The following is a 25,115-nucleotide window of genomic DNA, read 5'->3' on the forward strand; positions in this document are numbered from 1 at the left end:
TTTATACATTCATAAGATTTTAATGAAATTCATCCTTGCTCTTATAAACATTTCATTTTTTAAATTATTAAGATAAAATGTTTAAACGTACATTATGAATAAGCAAAAAAATATGTATCTCTGAATTTTGATAATTTTAATATTATATTGACTCATTGAGTAAATTAAAAATAAAAGTAAAATAGCAAATCAATTTTATTGGTGTGCAGAGAATGAAATATGTTTTTATATGACTTCACATAGTTTTTAGAAACTTTACAACATAAACCTGATGATTTCGGCGCGCTACGTTCAATTATATGTACTAATATTTTCGGCGAGCTACGTTCTAGCTCAACTGAGCTGCCTTTTTTCACAACCAAAATCAATCCATTTATTGAATTTTTAATTCATCATTTAAAAATGGACGGATTTTTTTCGTTTCTCCGCATCATGGAATTTTCAGCTTTGGTTAATCCAAACGTAGATATAATCGGGAAACTTCCACCAAAATTAGCTGTTTTAGTCTTCAGGTATATATTTTAATTATTTTTATTTTTTAATAAATATTGTATCTAATTATTTTTTTATTTTACAGGATGCTCGATGGATATTCATTATATACTGCTTCTCTCGTTAACGACAAATGGATGAAAATCATCGAAAGCAATAAGGAATTGAGGAGCAGACTAAGAAAACACATCAGAATAGCCAGGATGGATAAGATTAACCGAAGAAGACTCATTTCAACGGAAGGAATGATTAAGAAGACATCTCCTGCAACACAATTCAATAAAAGCTTCAGTCTGCCTCAAACGACCAAAAGAGAACAAAGCCCTATTGTACGGCAAATGAAAAGACAGAGACTCGAAGATACTTTTAATAACAGCATGAAACGAAATATGTTTTATTGATTATATATTGACAATTAAATTTTAACGAACAATAATTTTTTTTTGTGATAAAATATTTTTTATATTATAAATTGTATTACATAATTCAACGTAGCGATTTTTTTATCATTCCTATTTTAAGGAATTGTTAATATTATTTTTACTTAGGCGATATTTTTTTAAGTAGCTTAATAGAACTTCAGTCGGTCGGAGGCATTAGTTTTTTTTATTACTTGATTAAAAATTGAACTTGCAATATCGATAATTATTTCAGTGTTGGAGCATTACCGTGAATGGTCGGTTGAGAAAAAGATGGGGGCTATGTCTTAGAACGAACCCCCTTCGAAAGCTTCAACTCTATCATTCCAAGAATTCAATTAAAAACTTCGGTTCATCTAAAGGATTTTTTAATTTCAGATAGTACCGCTGCTGCGCTATTTACATTTAATTTAATACACGTTGAAAAATTCCAAGATACAATATACATATGTATTTAGTAAATAAACGTGCGTTCAGACCTTTACAGTTAAACATCTTATACTATATGTTGTATTATAAAGAACACCTGAAATTTATTTATTTAAATGTAGCTTTTTAAAAAGCTGCATATATCAAGTATTCAATTCAATTCCAATAATTTGATTATCTCTTATGTGAATTTCTAAGGATTGGTGGATATGTAGATTAATTTTGTTCATCAACGAGATCGTTGTTACAAAATGAATAAAAATGTATCTACTACATAAAATAATTTTAAATATATATAAGTCCTATCCTTTATAATAAAATTAGGTATGAAATAATAGTATTAGAAAATAAAGTCGTATTTTGTGTCATTTTAATTTAAAATAATTTTACTATTTTTTAAAAATCAATATATAGATATAGAATATAAATTATTTAAAAAAATTTTACAAAACTAAGCACCACCTCAAAAATCCACCCACGCTCAACCGTTGATTTTGCGGACGTTTTGCTTCAAATTACTACCAATAAAAAAAGCATTCACACACACATAGCATTTTGACAAGCGTTCATTATGTCCGATTCATAGTCATTTTTTTCTCTCTCCTGTCGAATACCTACGTGCCGTATGGGAAATCACGTCGCGAGGCTTCCTGACTGGGAATTAACGAACGGAACACTGTGTATCAAAAAGGCTATTTAAGTTGGTGTGCGTCGTGCCCCGCTATTGTGCGCCTCGCATTAGTTTAATTAAATCTATTTCAACAACAAACTTTAATTAAATTCAAGTGTTGTGTAAGGAGAGTGAGCGCGGCGGAGGTTGGGGCCACCAGTGTGGGGGTGCACCCGATGTGCTTTGTTATACACTAGCTCTCCACTTTCTTGGGGATAACTAACGCCTAAATAATTACAGTGGAGCGACTGCTACACTTATAATAATCGCGCTCTTAATCGATCGTGTTTGATGGGTTAATGTACCTTATAAATGCAATTCTTAATAATTACTGTGAGGTGCCTTTACTTTGTTAAGCAAGGGCGCTGATTTCCGACAAGGGTATGCGCTTAGACGTTAAGGAATATACTAAAAGAAAATAATAATGAAAACAGAAAAATATTCATATTATGACAGATTGCAAATCTATCAATTTTAATTGCATATTTACAGCAACCTCATTAGGATATACTGCAAATTAATTTTGGAATAAAATGGACCTTTTTTCATATTAACAAAAATCTTTAAACCGCGCATGTAGCTCGTTTTCTAAAAATACAATTTTTTCAATTCAACATTGAGTTGAAAATGTAAATTTTTTTCTGTAAATTTTTGCAAGACTGAAAACATGAAAAATTATTTTGCTGCAACTGTTTCTTGAAGAGAAATATTTTTGTTTGAAATGCTATAATATGGAAAAAGAGTTCATGTACAAGTTTTCCTTTACCTTGTAAGTTTAATATGTCCACTTATGTTAGTCAAAAATGCTAGATCTCACAACGACAAAGGATCTGAAAGTTCTGGAACTTGCCTTGATTTTTCAGTCATAAATATATCAAATTTTTTTCGTAGCTTTTCTGCGGCTCAACCATCGCACTTCAGTATGGTACATTAAATCGCCATACTTAGATTGCATCTTAAAATATGCACTAATTGTATTGAATACATATTTTAGTCTTTTTAATGTTTAACGCTAAAAATTATTTTCCGTAAGTCAAATAAAAAAAAAGTAAACAGCTGCAAAAAATATTTTTAAGATTAGGATTTTAGCACCCTCTGACATGTTTTGACAATATTTTGCGTGATTTTAATAATTATGCAGAACTTGGCAGGGCACACATTTAATTTAAAAAAAAAAGATTTTTTAAACATAGTTAAATCACAGTATTTTAATTCTACAATAATGATAATTCACATGTCGCAGATCAAGTTAAACTATTTGGTATTTGGATGACTGCTTTAAGCTGAACCTTCTCTAGGTAGCTCTGATTGGTACGAGTTTGTTTGTTATCTAATTAACTTTAAAACTAAAGCACAATGGTATTCTCAATCAATTTATTTAATTCAGTACGACAATATTTTAGCATATATACCATTAAAATAAAGTAAATTCTAATGAGTTAATCTCGATGTTTCAGATCATAACCATAATTTTATTTTGTCTAATAAAATTTTTGTTAGACCGTATACTGTGCAACTGTAATTAAAAATCAGTAAAATTTTGCAACATCTTCATTCTATGAAATATGAATTCGGGGGATGTTTTAGTACCTGATCAAATGGGATATGCAGCGACTCTTACATTATGCACTTTTACTGTTTGTTACTTAAAGTGTGATCTCTTGATTTTTGTGTGTTTACGTGGTTTTAAAACTGTATTCAATAAATGAATACTATATAATAAATTTTGATTTTTAAAAAAACATTCAAGACACAAAAATATATAAATTATTTTTATGATTTACTATTTTATTAGCAGAGATAAGAGGTGGTCCCAGCATTACAAACACATGGATAAGCTATTTAATAAAATTTAAAATTTTCTTTATATTAAACCAAGTATCAATGTTTCTGCAAAAAAATATTTATTTAAAAAAATATCAATTTTGTTGGTCATAAACAATCAAAATTATAAGCTTTTGTTAATGTATCATACAGAGTTTTGCTTTCTTTGCTAGAGATTTTTTGACATATTTTATAATAAATAAATATTTATTTTAAAAATTGATTATTTATTATATCTATTGGGTTGTACGAAGTTGTTTTTTGTTTTTACATACATATATGTTCTAATTTGTATTGTAAAAAAACAGTTACTATGTTTAAGGAACATAAATAGCACTGTAATAAGTGAGTACAGTAGACTCCCCAATAACACGGTAAATTGGAGACGTGCTATTTGAAAGCCCGTTACTTTATGTGTGAGCGAGTGAAAGGGAAGATATCTCACCACACGTGTCTGATTCGTACGTACGTATTGCAAAAAATTGTATGAGTATATTCAAGACTACACATACCCAATTTACCGTGTCATTGTAAAATATTTCCAAAGTAGTATAATGATTTTTGTGATTGTATTTGCTTATCCTTGCTGCATTTTTCATGACAATTTATAGAACGCATTTGTTTATTGACGTTCATTTTCCTGTCTAATATGGCGTTAGCTTTTGGCGGATTCCTTTTTCCGTGCGCACTTTGTATTAACGATGCAACATGTAAAATTTTACGGCAGTGTCTTTCACGCTGTAATTGCCCAGTAACTATAATATTCTCTGTAATTTTAGTATAAAAACTATATTATTCAAATGCTTTTATTTCCGATTAAGTTAAGTGGCGATGAAATTAGCATTTATGTGAAAATATTTTAATGTAATGTTTTTATTTTGTTAGCGCAATATTAACACCATAAATATAAGCAGCATCCATGTATCTTAAAAAAATAATATTAGTGCAAAATGGTTCATGAAAAAATAGCAAAGAATAATTACTTAATTAACATATGTTCTTCTGACATAGCTGAGTAAGTCAAAATCCATAATTCACTATATATTTCTTATTTTTTCAAAAGTAAGTCTTGAAGGACACGGAATATATTAATTTAAACTGAATTTAATCTTTAAAAATAAAAAAATGGTTTCGTTGAGCTGTCATTGGCAATAAAATTCAGAGTTCTCAGCGTATAACGTTATGGCAAATTGCGTCCGATGCGAATAGCACTCTGGGACACCTAAACGCCGGCCAAATAATAAAATGGCACAATGTTAAATAAAACACGTGTCATTATGTCGGGGGCATATTCCCACGGGCATGGGCATATAAAATGTATGCGCCAAGAGGGGCGGGAAACTGAGGGGGGCTTTTAAGCAAATGGAGGGGCTCCGTCGTTGGACCAGGTTACTTCAATTGTAATCTCGATTTTTCGATTCGCTTTATTCTTGGCAAAAATTTAAAAAAATCTAATTAATCAATATGCAATAGCTCTATTTAATCTATCTTAAGTTAAGCTTTCAAAGCAGTAATTTAAAAATATTTAATTTACAATTCGAAGTGCATCGTCTTATGCTGTTTTTTCAACTGTGATATATCAATGATATATATTTTTATATAAAAAAAATATTTGTATTATTTTAATGTGTCGTCCATTTACAGTCAAACTGCACATATTTATAAATAAATAAATAACTAAATTCAAACATTTTTTAACCTGCTTGATTAAGAAGATCTGAAGGCTATTTTGGTATCTTACAGCAAGATTAAACAGAATAATTAATAGCTTTATATTGCAGACAAACATTCAAGAACTTCACGCATCTTGCCTTATTTCAGTAATGGGATATCATATTACCACCCACGCCGTTCATAATAGGATATAAGCACATGTACCAGCAAGAACCGTCGTGTCCCGTCGAGAACATTTCGAAAACTGTGTTCAAACCCATTTATTATTTATGCACATATTTTCGCCGAAATTCGCCGTTTTTCTTCGAGCACGTCCCCTTTGGATCGTGCATACCACTTTTATAAAGATCTTCCGAAAGAATAGATAATAAAACTGAGTTGTATGTAGATATAAATATCCAAACATATATAAGAGCTATGTGTGCGGCATCAAAACGCCACCAGACCCCGAGAAACTATATTAATTAACTTAAGTTGCGCGATAATTAAGTCGGGGTCCGGGCACAAAATAACTTTGATCCAATTATTTCGACGTCTTCGGATTGTACGCCGGTGGCGCCTCAAGACCGGAATCCCACTTTAATTGAATGTCAAAGGCATATCAATTTGGTTAATGACTTACTATCCCTTCAAACTTGGCGTTGTTAAACCATCGCGATCGGATTAGGGCGACCCTGTCCTCTGCGGCACGAAGAGGTTAAGCCAACTGACAACTTGATCAACTGACAAGTTTAGAAGAATAAGATATTAATAAAATATACAAGAAATTCTACTTCTACTATTTACTGCAATCTTCATTGGCAACTATCATTAAAAATATATGTATAAGAATAAGGTTTTTTAATTAATAAATAATGCAAAAAGGGATTGCAGTAATATGATATGAGGCAATAAAAGCAATAATATGTAATTGTTACAACAATGAATACAAATTTATTTTTTATATTTATTGATTCAAAATAAAACCATCAACAAATTATAATTATATCGTCTAGTACAGCCTATACTTAGTGACAAAAAAATAACATTACATAATTTATTTATTTTAAAAACATACATTTTGCGCAATTTTTTCAAATACGTCTTCTATTTAAATATAATTATTGAAGCTCAATTATTGCTAATATTTAACACCAATGTTTAGTAAAGCATATTGTTTGGACTGAACTGAAAATATGTCTAAATGAAGATAAAAATGTAAAACTTACTTCGCCAGCCATCCCTATCATAAAGAAAGAGCGCGGTCATTCTTCTGTCAACTGCTAGGTACGTTATATCTGCCTGAGCGCATATACAAACATACAAAAATATCAAACATGTTAAACTATTTTTTTTTAATTTGCGCTGAAAAATCGGCCTTTAGGATTTTTTTTGCATAGGTAGGGTGGGCCGATATTTCGGCCCTTTTGAACTTAAAGTGATAATATTATATAAAAATTATTAAGATATAACACATATATGAAACCTCAGTGGTGGATCACGCTTTTCAGAGGCCCCTAGCCCAACATAAGCTGGTCTATATATGTTCATAAAAATCAGAAATAATTCTGTGATCTGTTTAATGTAATTATATCTGAATATTATAAATTTTGGGGATCGTATTTATGTTGATCACCTGAAAATTTGTTGAAAATATCGAAAATTTACTATGTAAATTTTCGATATTTTCCCCAAGCTTGCGCTTATATTGTTCTATGGATGATCCGCCACTGATTTAAGTTGAGAATACATAATCTTTCTTTAAAACTCGCCAACTGGCAACTGCATAACGTATTCTGGGAAATCAGAAAAAAATATCTCTAATTTAATGTTAAAAATAGGTTTTTTGTGTTTGTTATTATGAATAATTACATAAATATAAAAAACAGCAACAAATTTATAAAATACAAATGATGAAAATGTAACATAAAAATAAAAAATACAATATCTCTATTTTACATAGTATTATATTATTTAGCACCTAATCTAAATTTTTAATTATAAAAATAAAAAAATATCTGAGAAGCTGCTCGACTTTATTTACAGAGAAAAAAGTGGACAAAAACCTCTTTGTAAATATGTTAATTTTATATTTTTTATATTTATTAAATATTAAATTAAATAGAATTTTTTACTTCAAACTCGAACAAGTTTAGAAAAAACTACAACTGACTAACAGTTATTTTACAAATTATGTTAATGTACTTGATTTGAGTAGTTTATGTATACTGAAAATAAGTTTTAAAAAAACGAGTACCGTAGCTAACGTCAAGCGACTCCTGCACATTTGATGCTTATACTTTCTCCAGGGGCTTACAATGTCACGCCAGTAATCGTCTGGATGCAGATTGTTAAACTTCATAAAATTAAATTGTATTTTTTTATGATTATAAATTCCTTTAAAGATGTTCATTAAAAATACAATGTAGCTCACATAGCTAATAAAAATATTTTTCTCGCTTAAATTAGTTATTTAAAGTGACTTGTTTTCTTTGTCATTTGGCCTAAAATAATAGTGATTAACTCAGTTCGTGTGGTTTGGTTTTTTTTTAAATTCTGATTAAATCGTCCGCGTAGAGGAGATGAAAGATTTCAGCATTGACATGATCCTTTGGCCTTTGTTGATGTAATAGGGCAAATTTCTGGATGACTTCTAATATTGTCTTTATCCCAAGCTATCGATAGAGATCAGCAATTTGTTCGTACCGTGATGCGTTAACAACACACGGAAGTACATTATTCTAAAACCTTTGGTCAATATAATCTCTTGATTCGATGGCTTGGTACCGTAAATCCATACTGGTTTCAGGATCTATTTGTATAGCAATAACATGCTTTCTATTGCAAGCGAGTTTCATCTCATTAGGCAATACAGTTTTTTTAATTTCACAATTTCAAAAGCAAAAAGCAGATACATGTTTCAAAAGAATGTCTTGTAATTCCATATGGAGCTAAAAATATAATAAGCAAGCTTTTTTTTGCAAAAAATCAAAGAACATTCCAAATTAATTCCTCAACTAAAAATTTGGGATATTGATGATTTTGGTCATTTATAAATTAATAATATATTATTAATAAAAAAATAAATAACAAAAAATGATAAAATACACACTTTTCACATTTTTTTAATAATTTTTAATTCATCAAGAATAAAACATTTCAGTGTTAATTTTTTTAATAGGGGGTAGCTATTTATATTATAGGTTCAGAAACAGAACCGGTTGTTAAAAATTTGGCAGCACACACGAATCTTCCGCCAATTTAAAAAAAGTACAGTAGGTGAGTTTATAGTAAGACTTCATATGTGCCAACCACAAGTCTTTGATTTATTAATAATACAGGCAATTTGCTATTCAATAAGGATAAAATATAATATTTTTTATGTAAATTAAAATTTGTGTTTAATGTATTCGTTGACAGACGGGTGGGAAATAAAAATGGGTTAAGACTCCTTGAGCCGCATTAAAAGTAATTATTATTACGATTGTTTTTCCTGATAAAGAATAACAAAAAACGCGTAATGAATAAAATCTCAAAGAGAAGCTTCTTTAATACACTAAAAAAGTCAAAAGCGGCTTTTTATCAAAACTCTTTCATCTCAATCAAAGCTTCTCAAAGTTTTTTTTCATTTTAATATAAAGTTAAACAGCTATCATATCCTATAATAATATTATTATGACACTTTCATAATAAAATATTTTTTTAAATAAATAAGTATATAAATTATTATATTTAAATTGCAGTTTAACAATTTTGCGTACACGGGAGCGGACTTGGATTAAAAAAATAATTAATTTAATGCGTCTACCTAATTACTGTGGAATTGAACAATGGACGCTTTTTGTGAATACCAGAAAGGAAAATATAAGGTAAGGGGTGACTCTTTCGCTGCAAACGGAAAGGGTGGACTCATTAAATTTACTTAAATAATCATACTTTTTTTCCTTAAATAAATCTTTCTCATTAGGCAGAAAACGACAAGGAGAGAAAAAGTCTCACGAGAGAATAAATGATTATTCACAAGAATTTTATATTATTACCTCTTGCCTACGGAATATAAAAGAAAATTTCTTTGAAATTTCAACACCACCAGATTTTGACAAAATTGTATCAAATATTTCATACCTATAATACTCATAAAAAATATTAAGAAACACATATATAATAAATGCTTTCTTGACTGAATTTATTATTTTTAATATAAAAATCATAAATTAAATTATTTTTTAACGATAATAACATACTCTTTACATCCCCGTACATATATTCGAGCAATTCATAAATATTTATTGACATATATAATTTATTAAATTATATTGCATGCTTAACCCTTTGAACGGTATCACCGTACATGTACGGCGGTCGATTTTTTGTTGTTTTGAACTATCCTAAATAGTTATATATTTACATATATATTATATGTATTTAATATTTTTTAATTTGATTTAATGTAAATGATGTTTATAGAATATAATACCAATAAATTAAAGAGTACGAAATAAATTAACATTAATTGCCTCTGAATTGATATAAAAAAGTCAAATGATACATAATAAATATGTAAAAAAAATTGACGAAATTTAATAACAAAAAAGTGTTAAAATAAATCATTAAAACATACCAATACAAAAAAGTAGTAAAATAAATCAAAGTAATATAACGTTGAGAATCACTGATTTTTTTTGTATAATTTACCATAGATACAAAATAAAATAATAATAAATGAAAAACAAAAGAAATAATAATGGATAAATATGGAATATATACTCACTCCCATGCGTATTCTAACAAATTAACAATGTTTTTAAATTAACTAACTACTCAAAAGGTTAAATATAAAACTGTATATTGGCCATTTAGTCAGGTGGTTTAGTTTTTAAATACAATTTTTTTTGTTGCGCATGAGCCTCTAAAGTGGTTTCGCTCTGGATTATGGACATCGAGCTGGACGCAAAGAGAGAAGCGGCAGCTTTTACTATCTTCACTGCTCTAAAATTGAGTCAGCCTCCTGTTGGTTGTAGTCCAAGTTAGAGGGGTTTTAAAGATCTGATGCCTTGAATGCTGTCGTGGATATTTAAGTATAGATGCCAGTAGTGTCCTTAGACGAACTGTTGCCCACTTTCCAGGGTTTATATCCATGATAGTTTTTGTTCTCCGACCATTTTTCAATGGAATGATCAGTTTTTTGCTAAGATGATGTGTTTTTTCGAAAACGAACTGCCATTGGCCGCTAAGGCAGGTCAGAAACGGTAAATTTGAGGATAAGCTTGAATTTATGTTTTATATCTTTTCAAGACGGCGGATATTTAATCCTTTTTGATATATGTCGCGTATCTTAATCCGTAAATAGGTTTCCCACCATGTTTCATTTTAAAGAAGAAGCTCATTTTTTTCAAACGATTAAAATTCTTTATCACAAGTCAAACTAGATAATTTATAATTATTAACATGAGTTAATCCCTCGATTTTAATTAGAGAAGTGGTTCAGTTGATGAACCCGGCAGTATGTTGTAGTAGCATGCCACAGAATATTCAGTCACAACGCTTATATGTATTAGCCAGCTTATAAAACACACAGTGGTGTAGGGTATGTGCCGCCCAGGGCGATCCTTAAAATTGCCGCCCTCCCCCCCATACATTTCTTGCAGGGTCATAAAATCAGCATTTCTTAAAATAATAAATTGGTTATTATTAAGATCTTGTTATTCGTAAATTTATATGTTTTAGTGCATTCAGGGTTAAGAACCACACTAGACGATCCTATCGCGAATATGCCGCCCCCAAGCAAGTGCCGCCCGGGGCGGCCCGCCCCCTCCGCCCCACCATAGTTACGCCACTGAAAACACATATTGTTATGTGCGATATAGTGCGAGATGCTAATAAAGCTAAAAACGTGTTTTTAATTAAGAAATCCCTATTGTACAATATAAACATAGTTAAAAACACATCACACTAAATATGACGTCGAATTTTTAATTACAGCAATTCATAAATTTAATAAAATCAATAATGTTTTGTATAGCACTAGGTTAAAAAAATAAGAATGAGGGTACATGACGTATGAGGTTATATTATAGTTGGTCGGAAATTGAAGGTGGAAGATCGGGGTGGATGAGGAGCTGGGTGACTCTGACGATGGGTGTCCGCCCCTGATTGCTGGGCATGATTGGCCAATCCCCCCGGGCACACGCCAAATATTTTTAATCAACACCTCTTTTGAGTTTTCCTCTAGTATCGAACGCTACAGGACCGCACTAGTAATAACAGGTGTTATTGAAAATTATAAAAATTAAAAAAAAGTCTTAATAGAACTTAGATTATATATAAAATAAGATATTGACACAATAACGTTAAATTATCTGTGATATAAAAAGTTGTAATAATAAAATATGTATATAAGATGTAGTACATATGTTTTTTATTATTATTTTATTCGCGTTAAAGACAAGCATAATTTAAATATATAGATAATAGATTTATTTAATCAAATATTATCTCTGATTCTACCCTGCGTTTGATCGGCGTTCCCGTTCCCGGGAGCAAGTGGACTAAGGCAATGTCGGCAATATAAAAACACTCAACTTTGTCTTATACAACCGTATTATCTAATAGGTGAAAATCATTTTCCAATAAGTCCTTACAAAGTTTCTCACTTATAATAACACATCACATATCACTTCTATAAAATATAAATTATTTACAATATTAATATTTAAAAAAAAAATGATAATATTAAACTCTAATAAAATTATCAAATATTTCAAGTGAGCTGCCCCTTTTTATAACAAAAAATAATTCTAACTTATTTTACCATCTCAAAATGGAAGGATTTGTTCGGTTCTCCGCATCATGGAATCTTCACCATTGGTTAATCCAAACGTTGATATAATCGGGAAACTTTCACCAAAATTGTCTGCTAAGGTCTTCAGGTAAAAATATTATTATTTTTTATTACTTTTTTTCATAATATCTAATAATTTTGTTTTTTTATATAATAAAAAAAATATATAAATAAAGAACTTCGGCAAGCTACGTTCTGTTTTTATTTATATAATATTTCGACGAGCTACGCTCGGTTTTATATCAACAATATTTCGGCAAGCCACGTTCAGTAGTATATCCGCAATATTTCGGCGAGCCACGTTTTAACTCAACGGAGCTGCCACATTTTGAAACAAAAAGCAATCCAAACTTGCGAATATTTTATTCACATTTTTAAAATGGAAAGCTTCTTTTCCTTTCTCCGCGTAATGGAAACATCACCTTTGATTAATCCAAACGTAGATATAATCGGACAACTTCCACTAAAATTGGATGTAATAGTCTTCAGGTATATTTTAAAAATATTTTTTTATTTTTTACCAAATATTATATCTAATCACTTTGTTTTTTTACAGGATGCTCGATGGATATTCGTTATATACTGCTTCTCTCGTTAACGACAAATGGATGAAAATCATCGAGAGCGACAAGGAATTGAAGAGCAGACTAAAGAAACACATCAGAATAGCCAGGATGGATAAGATCAACCAAAGAAGACTCGTTTCAACGGAAGGAATGATCAAGAAAACATCTCCTTCCACTAAATTTAACAGGAGCTTCAGTCTGCCTCAAACAATCAAGAGAGAACAAAGCCCCATCGTAAGGCAAATGAAAAGACAAAGACTTGAAACTACTTTTAATAATAGCTTAAGACGAAATATGTTTAATTAATTATCTATATTGACAATTTTATTTTGTTATTGAATATTATATTTTTAAAATATAGCAACACTGCAATAAACTTAAAATAATGCACAAACAATTTGTTTTATGGAACAAAGTATTTATTCATATGCATTTTATTGTAAATAGAATTAAGAAATTAAATGTCAGTATTAGTTGCTTGTTTACAAAGCGATTTATATATTTTTTAATTGCGCAACACACGCGAATTAATGACGCAATATTTTAAATAAACAAATTTGTCCACTATTTTAGAGTCTACGGCTCAGCTTTGATTGCGCAACACAGTGCCGAATTGAAAACACAAATTCCACTGTGTGCATTAGTGACGCGCTGACGCCAAAGTTTTCTAAACAATTTTATTGTCACCGAGCGACCGGGACATTATTAAAGTTTCCTAATTTGGAGTTGGCTACCTCTTTCGCGTCTTGTCTTCCCAGCATCCCGTCTTGAACACTTTAAACTTCCGCTCAGGTCTCGCCGCCGATAGACGTTTTGATGGCGGCGACGGATATTACAACTTTGATGGCCGATATGCATAATTTGGAAATAGTGGTGACCCCGACGCGATCACCATAACGCCAACCATAATCGAACTATTGCATAGATCGGGTCAATGAAGGGTTTAATTCAGTGGCTAGCATCTATAAAGCAGAGGTATTAAAAACAATATAATATTTCATTTATCTAACTTATTCATATTAGTGTTTTATGTATCTAAAGTATTTTAATATATCAGTAATTTGCATCCACGTCTAAGTAATTTATTACCCAACGATTAATTAATCCCTCACAAATTAACACACATACATATTACATTATGTTATACAGACATATATACACACACACTTGGAAGATATTAATTAAATTGTCCATACATCATATCCGATCCGGGGTGACGAACCAATATGAGAGGAACTTCGGAACAATCAATTACACGGGAAACCACCCCCTCGTGAAAAGGGTGGGGTACGTGCGACCCACACCGCACCACCAGGGTTCTCCAAATTTTTAATCATCACGTGCTCATCGACAGGCGATATCGAAATACCGCTTAATCTTAAACTTTTAATGAACAAACATATAGCTACCCTCCCTCCCCCCCCCCTTCCTAACATCATAAATAAGTCTCTAAAAATATAAACCAATACCATTAGATTAAATACACTATAAAAGATCACGCAAATACGTTTTTTTTATAAAAGCGTGTACACATGCAGAATATACTATAAAAGGTTTCGTACGGTGAGATACATTATCTTTCGTACAGTGAGATACATTCTTAAAATCGTCCATATTAGATAATATTTGTTTTTAATCATGAGCTACTTCAGCACATAAAAAATATTATTTATGTAAAAAAAATATTAAAGAAATACGACCGCTGCAAAATTGAGCTAATTACTTTGTTGCGAAAAAATATTTTACTAAGGAGCCGTATCGACAATCCGATTTTCGGCTGCCAGCTTTAGAGTAGCTATAGAGTCGCGATAACGTCCCTTATTCTTGCCTTTCTCAGCCAGAACATCAACGCTCTTTCTGCACGAGCCACCTTGCTCCTCAATGAGCTCGCCAAACACAAGGTTTTTTGGGCAAAAGCTATGAGTAGCTGATACAAATGATGTGTATCAGCTACTCATATGTGATATTTTTTTTATTTTTATAATATTTAATTGTATGTATATTCATAAGTCACGATGGTCAGATTTTTTAATAAAAAAATAATACCTAAAATGTATAGAGTAACGCGAAAAGCTTTTAAAAAAACTAATTTATTTTTGCAGGTCCACGCTTATATGTTGAGGAATGCGCACTTATTCATATGAAAATGTCTATAGTAAATACATTTGTTCCTTCGAGTATTATACAATGCGTTATTTCGACTTTTGTTGATAAAGACATTATTCTTCCGGACTTTTCCATCATAATATGATTAAACATCACGCATTGTTCTTCTATGTTTATTAAGCTACAGTTATTTGCTCCGAAATACGCTCTCCGAAACACGCAATTTAAATAATATGGAGGGAGGAAGTTAATAGTAATTAATAATCAAAATATAGATGTGTCATCGAATACAAAACATTAGACTCTGTGGCATAAGCCAAAGTAGTATATGTAGTGCATAAAAAATACTTTAAAAACATTTAGACGTTCATTCACAAACCGTGTAACAAACGCAAGTACATAGTATCCTTTGTTTACCTTTACAACTGGTCGAACGGCGAGTGATAAATTTTTTGCCGGTCGACTCACAGTTACAGTGTAATTTGAACCTGTACTCGCACGCCGACCAACCTAGATATACGACTGTACGCTAAATATGCATCTTTATTCTACCGATGTCTACTCCAATAAAAAATTATTTTATATATTTTTTGCAAAATGTTAGTAACTACAAAAAATATATTTATTTTAATTAAATTGATTTAGTATCGTAATTAGATGTTATTTTTTATATATAGCACACGACTTTAAAAATGTAGATCTTACCAAATAAGTTCGATGCGTCTTATGAGATTCTCGAGAAACTGCAAGGTGCAAGTCAGTCTACAAGCACTATTCTTAAATACAGAAATAAAGCACGCAATTACGATAACCATGCAAAAATTATGTGATCGATCACAACTATCATTTATAGTTCCGATTTCATAAAAACAAATCATGGCCCCCATAGATAAGACTCTAAAGCCATTCAGTTGGTAAACAACGACTGTAATTGCCGATTTCTTACTTTATCGCACAAAAGACGAATTTTTATAAACGGGTTTAATTAAAAATGGGCGTATTACGTGCGAAACGGCGAACGTCCCGTAGCGGAATTAGCGCAGGCAACCCTGGGCGGCGAGAATCGTGGGGGCGCCTGGGGGTGGCTGTCACCCCGCCTAATTGAAATCCGGAGCAAGGTTGACTCTTATTGCCGACAGGCGGGTTCAACACCCCAAAGCGCCCCCACCCCGCGCTCGCGCCCGTGCGGCCCCGGTCGTCCAATCTTCCCGCTTCAATAAGCGGCCACAATCGAGGACTGGGGGGTAATCATTCAAACAAATCATATTTATCGATCAGACGATGTCAAACTTTTTCGCCAATAAACAAAAATGAATTACTTCATTAATAATACAGGACTGTGACTATTCGTAGAAAAAAAAATTCCTTAGTATTTATTTATAATGATATTGTATGTACTAAACTTGTTATTATTCTTTCTTTTTATCTTTTTTTCTTTTTAAGGGGCTTGGAAAATATAAATATGTACATAATAATGAAAATTAAATTGACGTTTTTTTTAATAATAATATACTTTGACCAGCACTCTTATATCATAAGTCCGTAGTAATATATGTATGTAAGGATAGCTATCATATTTTAATAACGAATAAACTGTGGAGCATTATGCGAGATAGTAAAAATAAGTCTTAGAACTTTCACTATGTTAGGTTTGGGTTTGAACAAAAAATGGACGTTTCGCAACTGTCAAATAGAGTTTCATAGACATTTTAGAGCGGCATATAATGTTACTGGTGCCTATCAGATAAATTATATTTTTGCTAGTAGAAAATATATTTGGACTTCACTAGTGAAAATATACACTTCACTGAAAAATACGCATGTGAATAAATAATGATAAGTTTCTAAATGTATATATTACTACGTATGGAAGACTTGTAATCATAAAATTTTACTAGCACCTGTCAGATAAATTATATTTTTACTGATAAAAATATATATATCTACAGGTGAAAATGTATTTCGATATAATTTCACTGAAAAAACATATTTAAAAATATATTTTCGGAAGAGATTTTTTCAGATTTTTTTGAGAGATTGATGAGCCCAAGAATTTTCGGTTTAGAATCAAAGACCTCATTTCAGCTTTTTTAAGGGAGGGAGGGGGGGGGGAAATTAGCCAGTCAGTAGTATTTTTTTTTAATATTTCGTATTCATTAAGATTCATAGTATTTCTTGAAATGACATGCATTTTTCTAGCCAAATTCAAGGGGGGCAATTAGCTGGCAATATCATGCCGTGGAGCACCTAAAACCCAACATCCACCAAGTTACCGTCCGAAATGTAAGAAAAAGTAATGGAATATTACATCAAAAGAATCATTCGGCCATTTAATTTATTTGATATTATTTTTTATAACAAATGAAACACATAAAATATTTGAATAATAAAAAAAATCAGAAGATAAATTTAAATTTGTGAGTTTTTTTAAAATCGCAACTGAAGTTGGATCCTCCTTATATATGATATCCTTCATTATGAACAATGTATTGCAAAAATATATTGTAGAACTGAAGGACTTATTTTTGATTAAAATAAAACATTCAGCGTATATTTAATATAACAATTGATTCGTTAATATCAACTTCACGACTCGGAATTTAATGCTCTTATTAAATATTGAGTGGATTTAAAAACAATAATTTTATTTATTTAAAAAAAATATATACGTAAAGGTAAAAATACAACTTTTAAGATTAAGAACCATGAATAATAATTTACAAGTCTTGGTTTTGAGCGGCCAAAAAAAAGCGACAGATCAAAAAAATATTTTCAAAATCCATCGATGGATGAATTTTAGTAAATTAATAATTCCAGGTAAAACGGTTAGGAATTGCTAATTATTTTTACCATAATATATCCATAGAAGTATCTCTGAAATTTTATCATCAAGTCATTTAAAATGGCTTCAAAAAATAGAAAATATATCGGGCATGACATACATGCCTTTCGACTTCTAAGGGTTAATACTGGCAATTTACAATTAGTTATAGTTATGTTTTCGAGTGTTTATGTAAAAGAAAAGAAGGCAATAACCTTCTATTGCCAATTTATTTGAATTAAATTAAGACCATTGTGACCTAACAATTAACTCCAATGCGTCACGATGTTCAAAAACAATATTAAATTGTATTATTTCATTACACACAAAAAAATATTAGAAATAATAGATCGATAGAAAAAGATAAAAGTAATAAAATAAATTATATGAACCAGACCAGCTCCTCGTAGATGACATTAAATATATGAATATGTAATACGAGCTTAGTAAGGAGCCGGATGGCGCCAGCCATAGGCGATTCTGCGAGCATCAGAAAAGGACGCGAATATGATTCTCAAAGACGTTCCGGAATCCAAAACTGGAATTCCTCAAGAATAGTTTGATTGGTTGTTGACAACGCCCTTTAAAGTCCGCATCACATCTGCATAAAGAAGAACACAAGAAAACTTTAATTTATAACTGCTGTACGTATGTCATAATAAATTGAATAAATATCGCAAAGAGCGAAAGTTCCAGGTTGTACCTTTGAGGAACTCACAAAGGAACAACGTTATTATTCAGATGCGGTCGAAACGGTGGCGGCGAAGCCTTCTTTATTTATCTAATCGCGTGGGATTCTGTTCAATATAATCCTTATACTATTTTTATATGTATTGCAAAATAATTGTAAATAAAACCATTGTTTCTCTTTACCCAACGACTCAAGAAATTCCCAAGAAAAATGTTTTTAATTTAGGCTCTGTTTTCGCAGCGTTATACGTGTAATTGGACTGGGATTCGGAAAGTCGTCCCGGCTTAATCCCAAATTTCAGATTGCCGGATTTAATGGTTTAGGAACGGAATTCCCACCTGTCCGATTGTCCAGTCATTATTTCGGCGCGGGCGACATCCTTCCGTTTTCACCTCGGTGTCAAACCGTGTGCCGTATACTCGTACGTCTACGTGCGAATGGGATAAATCCAGGTGCGGAGCTGGATATTGCTTCTCGGGCGACGGGGGTTTGGGGTTGAAGGCTTGTGGGGTTACGAGCCAAACGTGGATTTTTCTATTAGGATGCTGTCACAGGATATGGCTGTTGGCAAGATATTGGCTGATGTATACTGCCGAGGCTTAGTGGCCAACATTGCCCTCCACTAAATTAAACTACAACCTTAGAAACTCACCCTATTGAGGTGTGTGGGTGTTTTTTATTTATTAACTCACCCCTTCTCAAGCTTATATGCAGTAAAATTCGACGATCGGTGTATAATATTGGTATTAATTCCGTTCGAATGGGCTTGTTACCCTAGAAAGGCGATACGTCAAATTATCTGAGTCATAGAATTTAATTTGAATTTTTGGGCGAAACAGTGATGTAAAATTGGTAATAAATTTGCTATTTAATGATTCAATAAATTTTATTAAGGAAATATTTCTCTATAAATAGTGAAATTTGATACAAATTCGCGCTACTTCCAGTAGCGTGTGATTTAATATATAATATGTATAGACCGATCATTTATCTGAATACAATAGTGCTTTTATTATTATTTTATTTTTCAGTATTTGCTTTTATTTGTTTAATATTAATCATGCGCGACGATGAGATACATTCCCTTTCGCGTGAGTGAGAAGTAGGCGTGCGAACCGCATGTAACGCACGCCCATGTCTCTCACTCACTCTCGTCACTTAACACGCGAGCGAGTGAAAGCGAATGTATCTCACCGTACGCTGATATTTATGTAATGAAATTATTACTTTTTTTTTAAAAATTATGAATTTTTAAAGATCTTGTTGTTAATTAGGAAGTTATTATTATTTTTTTAGTTATAGTATACTATTATGAAAAAGCAATATTTTATATTTAAATATGACCAATGTATTGACAATAGTTTTTTTGTGTCTTACATGAAAAATGTGATTCGAAAACCGTTTCATTTACATAAATAACTCAATAAATTGACTAGTAGGAAGCAAAATGTTATCATCGCGATAAGGCGAAATAATATATTAATATAACAAACGATTTGCATAAGGCTCTATGAATATTAAATTTTTCGACAGTCGAACGAAACGAAAAAAATTAGGCAATTTCCCGGGGCGAGGTGAACGCCACTGAGCGGCCTAATCAATGACCCTCATCTTGAGTCGTAAAATATTAAAATTAATAAAGTTAATTTATTCAAAAGACGTCGGTAATTGAAAGCAGCGAATTTATATTAAGTGTATGTACATAATGTTTTGAAGCTTTTCTTATTAAGTGTTATCGACATCATTGTAATTATAATTCTCGAGAATTTCTCGGGAAAGAGTGAAAATTTTAACTTTGCATTTCTCGAGAATTTTTCTATTAAATATATAGCTTTAATTTAAATGTAATAATTTTAAAATAAAAAATGAGTTAGAAAGTTCCTTAAAATGTCAATGAAGTTAAAATACTAAAATATAAATAAGTAATTCATTATAAGTGTATTACAAGAATAAGTATGAATTTTTTATATTGTAAGTCAAAATGGAATACAATGACTGATTTTTCAGTATAAAAAAATCTATTTATATGAATTTATATAATATTTTTGTAAATATTGATAATATTTTATCATTGTAGAATGGCGAATTAGTTCAAGTTGCTGATATTACTGGCGAAAAAGTCATTTAATATAACTGGCAAATATTTAAAAATAAATTATTTGCTATTAAAATCTATTGAATAGTAAATTATAATAACCAAAAATCACTTAGGAAATTATCAAAATCAACGTTAGGAAAAACCTCTTTTAATAGTTTAAAAAATCAAAAAAAAATTGTCAAAGACATACAAAAGCATTAAAATAATATTGTCTCATCTATATAAACTAAGTGTAGCAATAACACAAGTAAGTGAAACCTAAGTCAACGTAATTTTAAACTTTTTAATCTCACTTAAATGGACAATTTAAAGTAAGATGCAATATAAATGTATCAGTTACTAGATATAAATGTGATACATTTATTTAAATATATGGAAGCATAAATAACGATAGATTTTTTTATAATATGATTGTTGTCAAATTATTTGCAAACAAGTCTGTCCATAGTACATGGCATTGACACTCTGAACAACTGGTCATCATATCATCGCAGACCTGTATATAAAATATGTTCTATACGTTATACACGCGTCCACGGTAGCGTCGAGAGGTTCGCTGTTTGTTTGGGATAAACATTATAATTAATTGTTCCTTGATGGTGTTTGTTGGAGGGTTGCTAATTGACGACGTCCAATTATAACAGGAAAGTGCCCCCACACCACCCTTTAAGTTTCGTCATGGCTTGCGTCATCGCCGACAGTATCGAATTCTCCCAAAGACGTAATCGGTTCTTAATTGAAAATATTTCGTTTCGAGAGACATTCTGGTGTGTCCGGCTATTTTTTGGTGGGAGCTGAAAGCTTTTTAATAGGTGAACTTTGCTGAAAGGGCGCCCCCGTCCCTTCCCTTTCTTACCTAACAATTTTCTTTCACGAAAATGCTTTGCAGCCTGGTGCAGTGCTCTAATGGAAAAATTACCGAAGTGAAAATTTCTCATTAGAGGGACGATTGTTGCTGACCAATTCTCAGTGGACTCCAATCTTTGTACGAAAAAATATATTTTAATGTGCATTCAAATTGTTTAATGTATGATAAACTCCAAAAAATTAGTTCGCCTAAATATAATTAAGACCATAACACTTGAGTTTGATAGCTGTAACTTAAAAATGTATAATCAAAAAAATTATTTACTTTAAAAAAGTAAAATATAAATTAAATTTGATTTAAAATAAAAACACCCATAAAATAATTTTAATTATATCGTCTACAACAACCTATTTTTATTTGATAACCGAAAAAAATAACAATGCATTTTTTCCAATAAAAAAGTTTTTTTTAAAAAAACGTTTAGCGCATTTTTTTAAAATACGTTTTTTAATTAAATATAATTTTTAATGCTTATTTATTGCTAATATTTAACACTAATGTCAAATTAAGCATATTCCACAGACTATTTCGGTAAAAATATGTTAAAAGAATTTCGTATATGCAATACCTGCTTTTGTTTTCACTTCGCCAGCCATCCCTATCATAAAAAAATGGTGCAGTGATTTCTTTATTACATAACAGAATTACTGAGAACTGCAAAATACCGTTTGATTTGTCTGAAATAAAGTGTGGGGACCACACATTTAGGCACATTTAGAAAGGTGATTGTCCCATTGTTAATGACCGTGACCAATCAATCACCACAATGCAAGCCCTTTCCTTATAATTCGAAAGTCTGAAGCTAAGCAAAAAACTGGCTTTCAAAATAGTCATTCGATTTCTTGAATTCTAAGAAGCCACTGCAGCGATTGGTTAGGAGATCAATGCACAATCGTGATTGGCTAGCTAGCGTGCATCCCCCTAAAGAATATAAGCCTGGACTCCGAGGAGGAGAGGGCTGACGGTCCGAGATACGAGACGGCTGAGGCACGAGACAAGAGACGTCACCAGCAGACGACCAGAGAGCCATGATCTACCAGCAGCCATCCGGAGGAACAAGCCACTCGCCCTCACCGACAGCCCCCTAAAAAAGCAAATGACACGTCGCGCTTATACAAAAAAAAAATATCAAACATGTTAATTTTTTTAAATTTGTTCTGAAATATCGGGCGGTGGGGTTTTTTGCATAGATAGGATGTTCCCATGTTTCGGACATTTTAGACTAAAAGTGATAATATTATTCTAATTTGATATCCTACCCCGACAAAGCTACTTAGAGTAATCCCCTACAATGAACACTATTTTATTTTACGCTACTCCTTTAAAACAATATGGGCATCGTCGTTTTCGTAGTTCTAAACCATGAAGATATCGTTTTTAACAAATAAGATACACGGATTTAAATTTTTTTTTTTTTAAATGGTACTACAACTATTTTATTTTGTAATTCCGGTAGTACCGAATGTCAATTTTTCTCCTAATACCGATATTAAATCTCTACTCACATATTTACGACCTCAAATATTTGAAACTACTATATTTATTTTCAAAGACTTATCTTTAAAATCAACAAGAAACTACGTCGAAGGATAATTCGTAACTGAACTTCAGTGTTTCAAGAAGAATTAAACGTGTGATTTTATTAGTAGATAATAAGATATATATTTTAGTAATAATATCCGGTCCATTATTCGTTACGGAACTCCAGATTGTCGATACAATACAGACGGAGACCGATTATGAGATTTCCATAGGCGGAGAGAGGACGTTGTACAGTTGTAAGTGACATTGCTGGCAGCCACTTCTCCACTCTCGGAGACGTTTGATTGAGATGCTGATCTGCCATACAAGGTCTATGGGTTGGAGTGCGGCGTCTCGAGACCAACAAATACCATAATAATGGACGAACGGCGGAAAAAATGCGATCAAAAACGGATTCGGAGAACCTAGTGCTCAGACTGCCATTATTGGATCACTATAATGCGCCTCTAGCATCGTTAAACTTGTTATTATTCAGACGTTTATAAACGAGAGATGTGACGTCGAGTTTTTGTTCGACTCAATTTATCGGTTTGTAAGAGAACTAATGTTGTAAAGAGACCATTGATATTGTTTATGAATATAATAAGTCATATTACGATGAATTTTACACAGCGCTAGTCTAGAATCATAATTAAGTAAATAATACATATACAAAATTTTTTTCCCAATTCACACATAATATTATAAAAAATATATTTATTTGTATAGATTATATAAAATATAATACTCAATGATCCGATTCTAAGAACTTTCCGAACAGTCTTTATCTATCTATATAAGGCCTTACTGATGAAAGAAAAAACATCTAAGGATGACTTTTTTATTACTACTAGTATGGAAATACTAGTCGATTTTATTTCGCAATTTTTGCCATTATTTTTTTTCTGATCAATGAATTTACCGGCTCTGTCAATTGTTTAATTATCAAAAGATTCTTTAGCGTTCGGGTATTACAATTCGTATCTGAACATTTAATCATTAGATGCCGAATTAGGACTGATTGCCGCAGGTTCTTTCACATAAATGCATAAAATTACTCAGGAGGGCCACATTCCGAGACGTATCGCCATTTAATTGAAAGCCTTTTGCTTGCTCTCAGGGCTAACGACGTGGCTTCACGCACCGGCCGTTAAAACTTTTTTATGAACAAAAGACCATAGTTGAAACATGACTATTGTGGATAGGCTTGACACCATGCGAACGTCATTTCTGTTTTGGTATCAGCATCAATTCTCTGCTGAGTACCACCTGCTACAAAAATAGCATTTAATGGATTCGTATCATGATTTTTTTCTATTCCTTACCAAGTATTATTTTTTTGTATTGTAATAAAACAATATATAATTTATTGTTTGCCCATCGTAACGCATTGGAATAATTTGTAAAGTCACGATAGTTTTAATTATTTTAAATAAATAATAAATTTTATTGTGTTTTGCTTTTAATTTTACGCAGAAGCTCCTGAAAATAACCTAATTTCAAAGTTCCTTAAAAATCATATTACCAATTACTAAAATTACTATTTAAGCATTATATATTAACTTTTTGTCTGGTTCTATACTCAAACCACACAAAAACTTAATGATTTAATATTTGTAAGCCTAATACGGACCACACACTTTTTTTTTATCAACCTAAAAGTTAATTAACCATTGCGAGTAAACTATAAGAAAATCGCAAGATATTATTACACTGGTTATTATTTATAACAATTTAATTCCGCTACCAAGAAACTATCCTCATGAGCTTTGTCTTTGACAATCTTAAACATTACTATATATTATATTAATTAATTAAATTAAATTATCTAGTTATTTTTGTTAAATTATTTAACTCGTTTCGACTTTCGAGATTGTTCATAGTTGTTTAATATTATTTGATGTTTATGCAAAGGCCTTTCCATATATGCGTTTAAAAACCCAGTCCCAGTCACCTCCGAACTGATTTTGATTTTGGACGTCGATTGGACTAGAGAATGCGAAGAGAGAAGCGGTGGCTTCTGCACTTATAGATGGGCTGACCTCCTCTTGGTCAAAGTTTTTATGAATTTAATGAATCTGTATTGGAAAGCTATTTAAAGTTATAATGTCTTAAA

General features: G+C 31.2%; 1 protein-coding gene across 1 annotated transcript; it reads left to right on the forward strand.

Moving 5' to 3' along the window:
* The first annotated feature begins 131 nt into the window (after window positions 1-131).
* LOC148233458 (uncharacterized) lies at window positions 132-893 on the forward strand. Its single transcript, XM_088190651.1, has 2 exons — window positions 132-512; window positions 578-893. Exons 1-2 carry the CDS (start codon window positions 403-405, stop codon window positions 891-893), a joined length of 426 nt encoding a protein of 141 aa, XP_088046777.1. The 5' UTR covers window positions 132-402.
* Window positions 894-25,115: the final 24,222 nt, after the last annotated feature.

This window comes from Plectrocnemia conspersa, unplaced genomic scaffold, assembly GCF_051122295.1.
Source record: "Plectrocnemia conspersa isolate PC_06_02 unplaced genomic scaffold, ASM5112229v1 ptg000008l, whole genome shotgun sequence".
Taxonomy (NCBI): Eukaryota; Metazoa; Arthropoda; class Insecta; order Trichoptera; family Polycentropodidae; genus Plectrocnemia; species Plectrocnemia conspersa.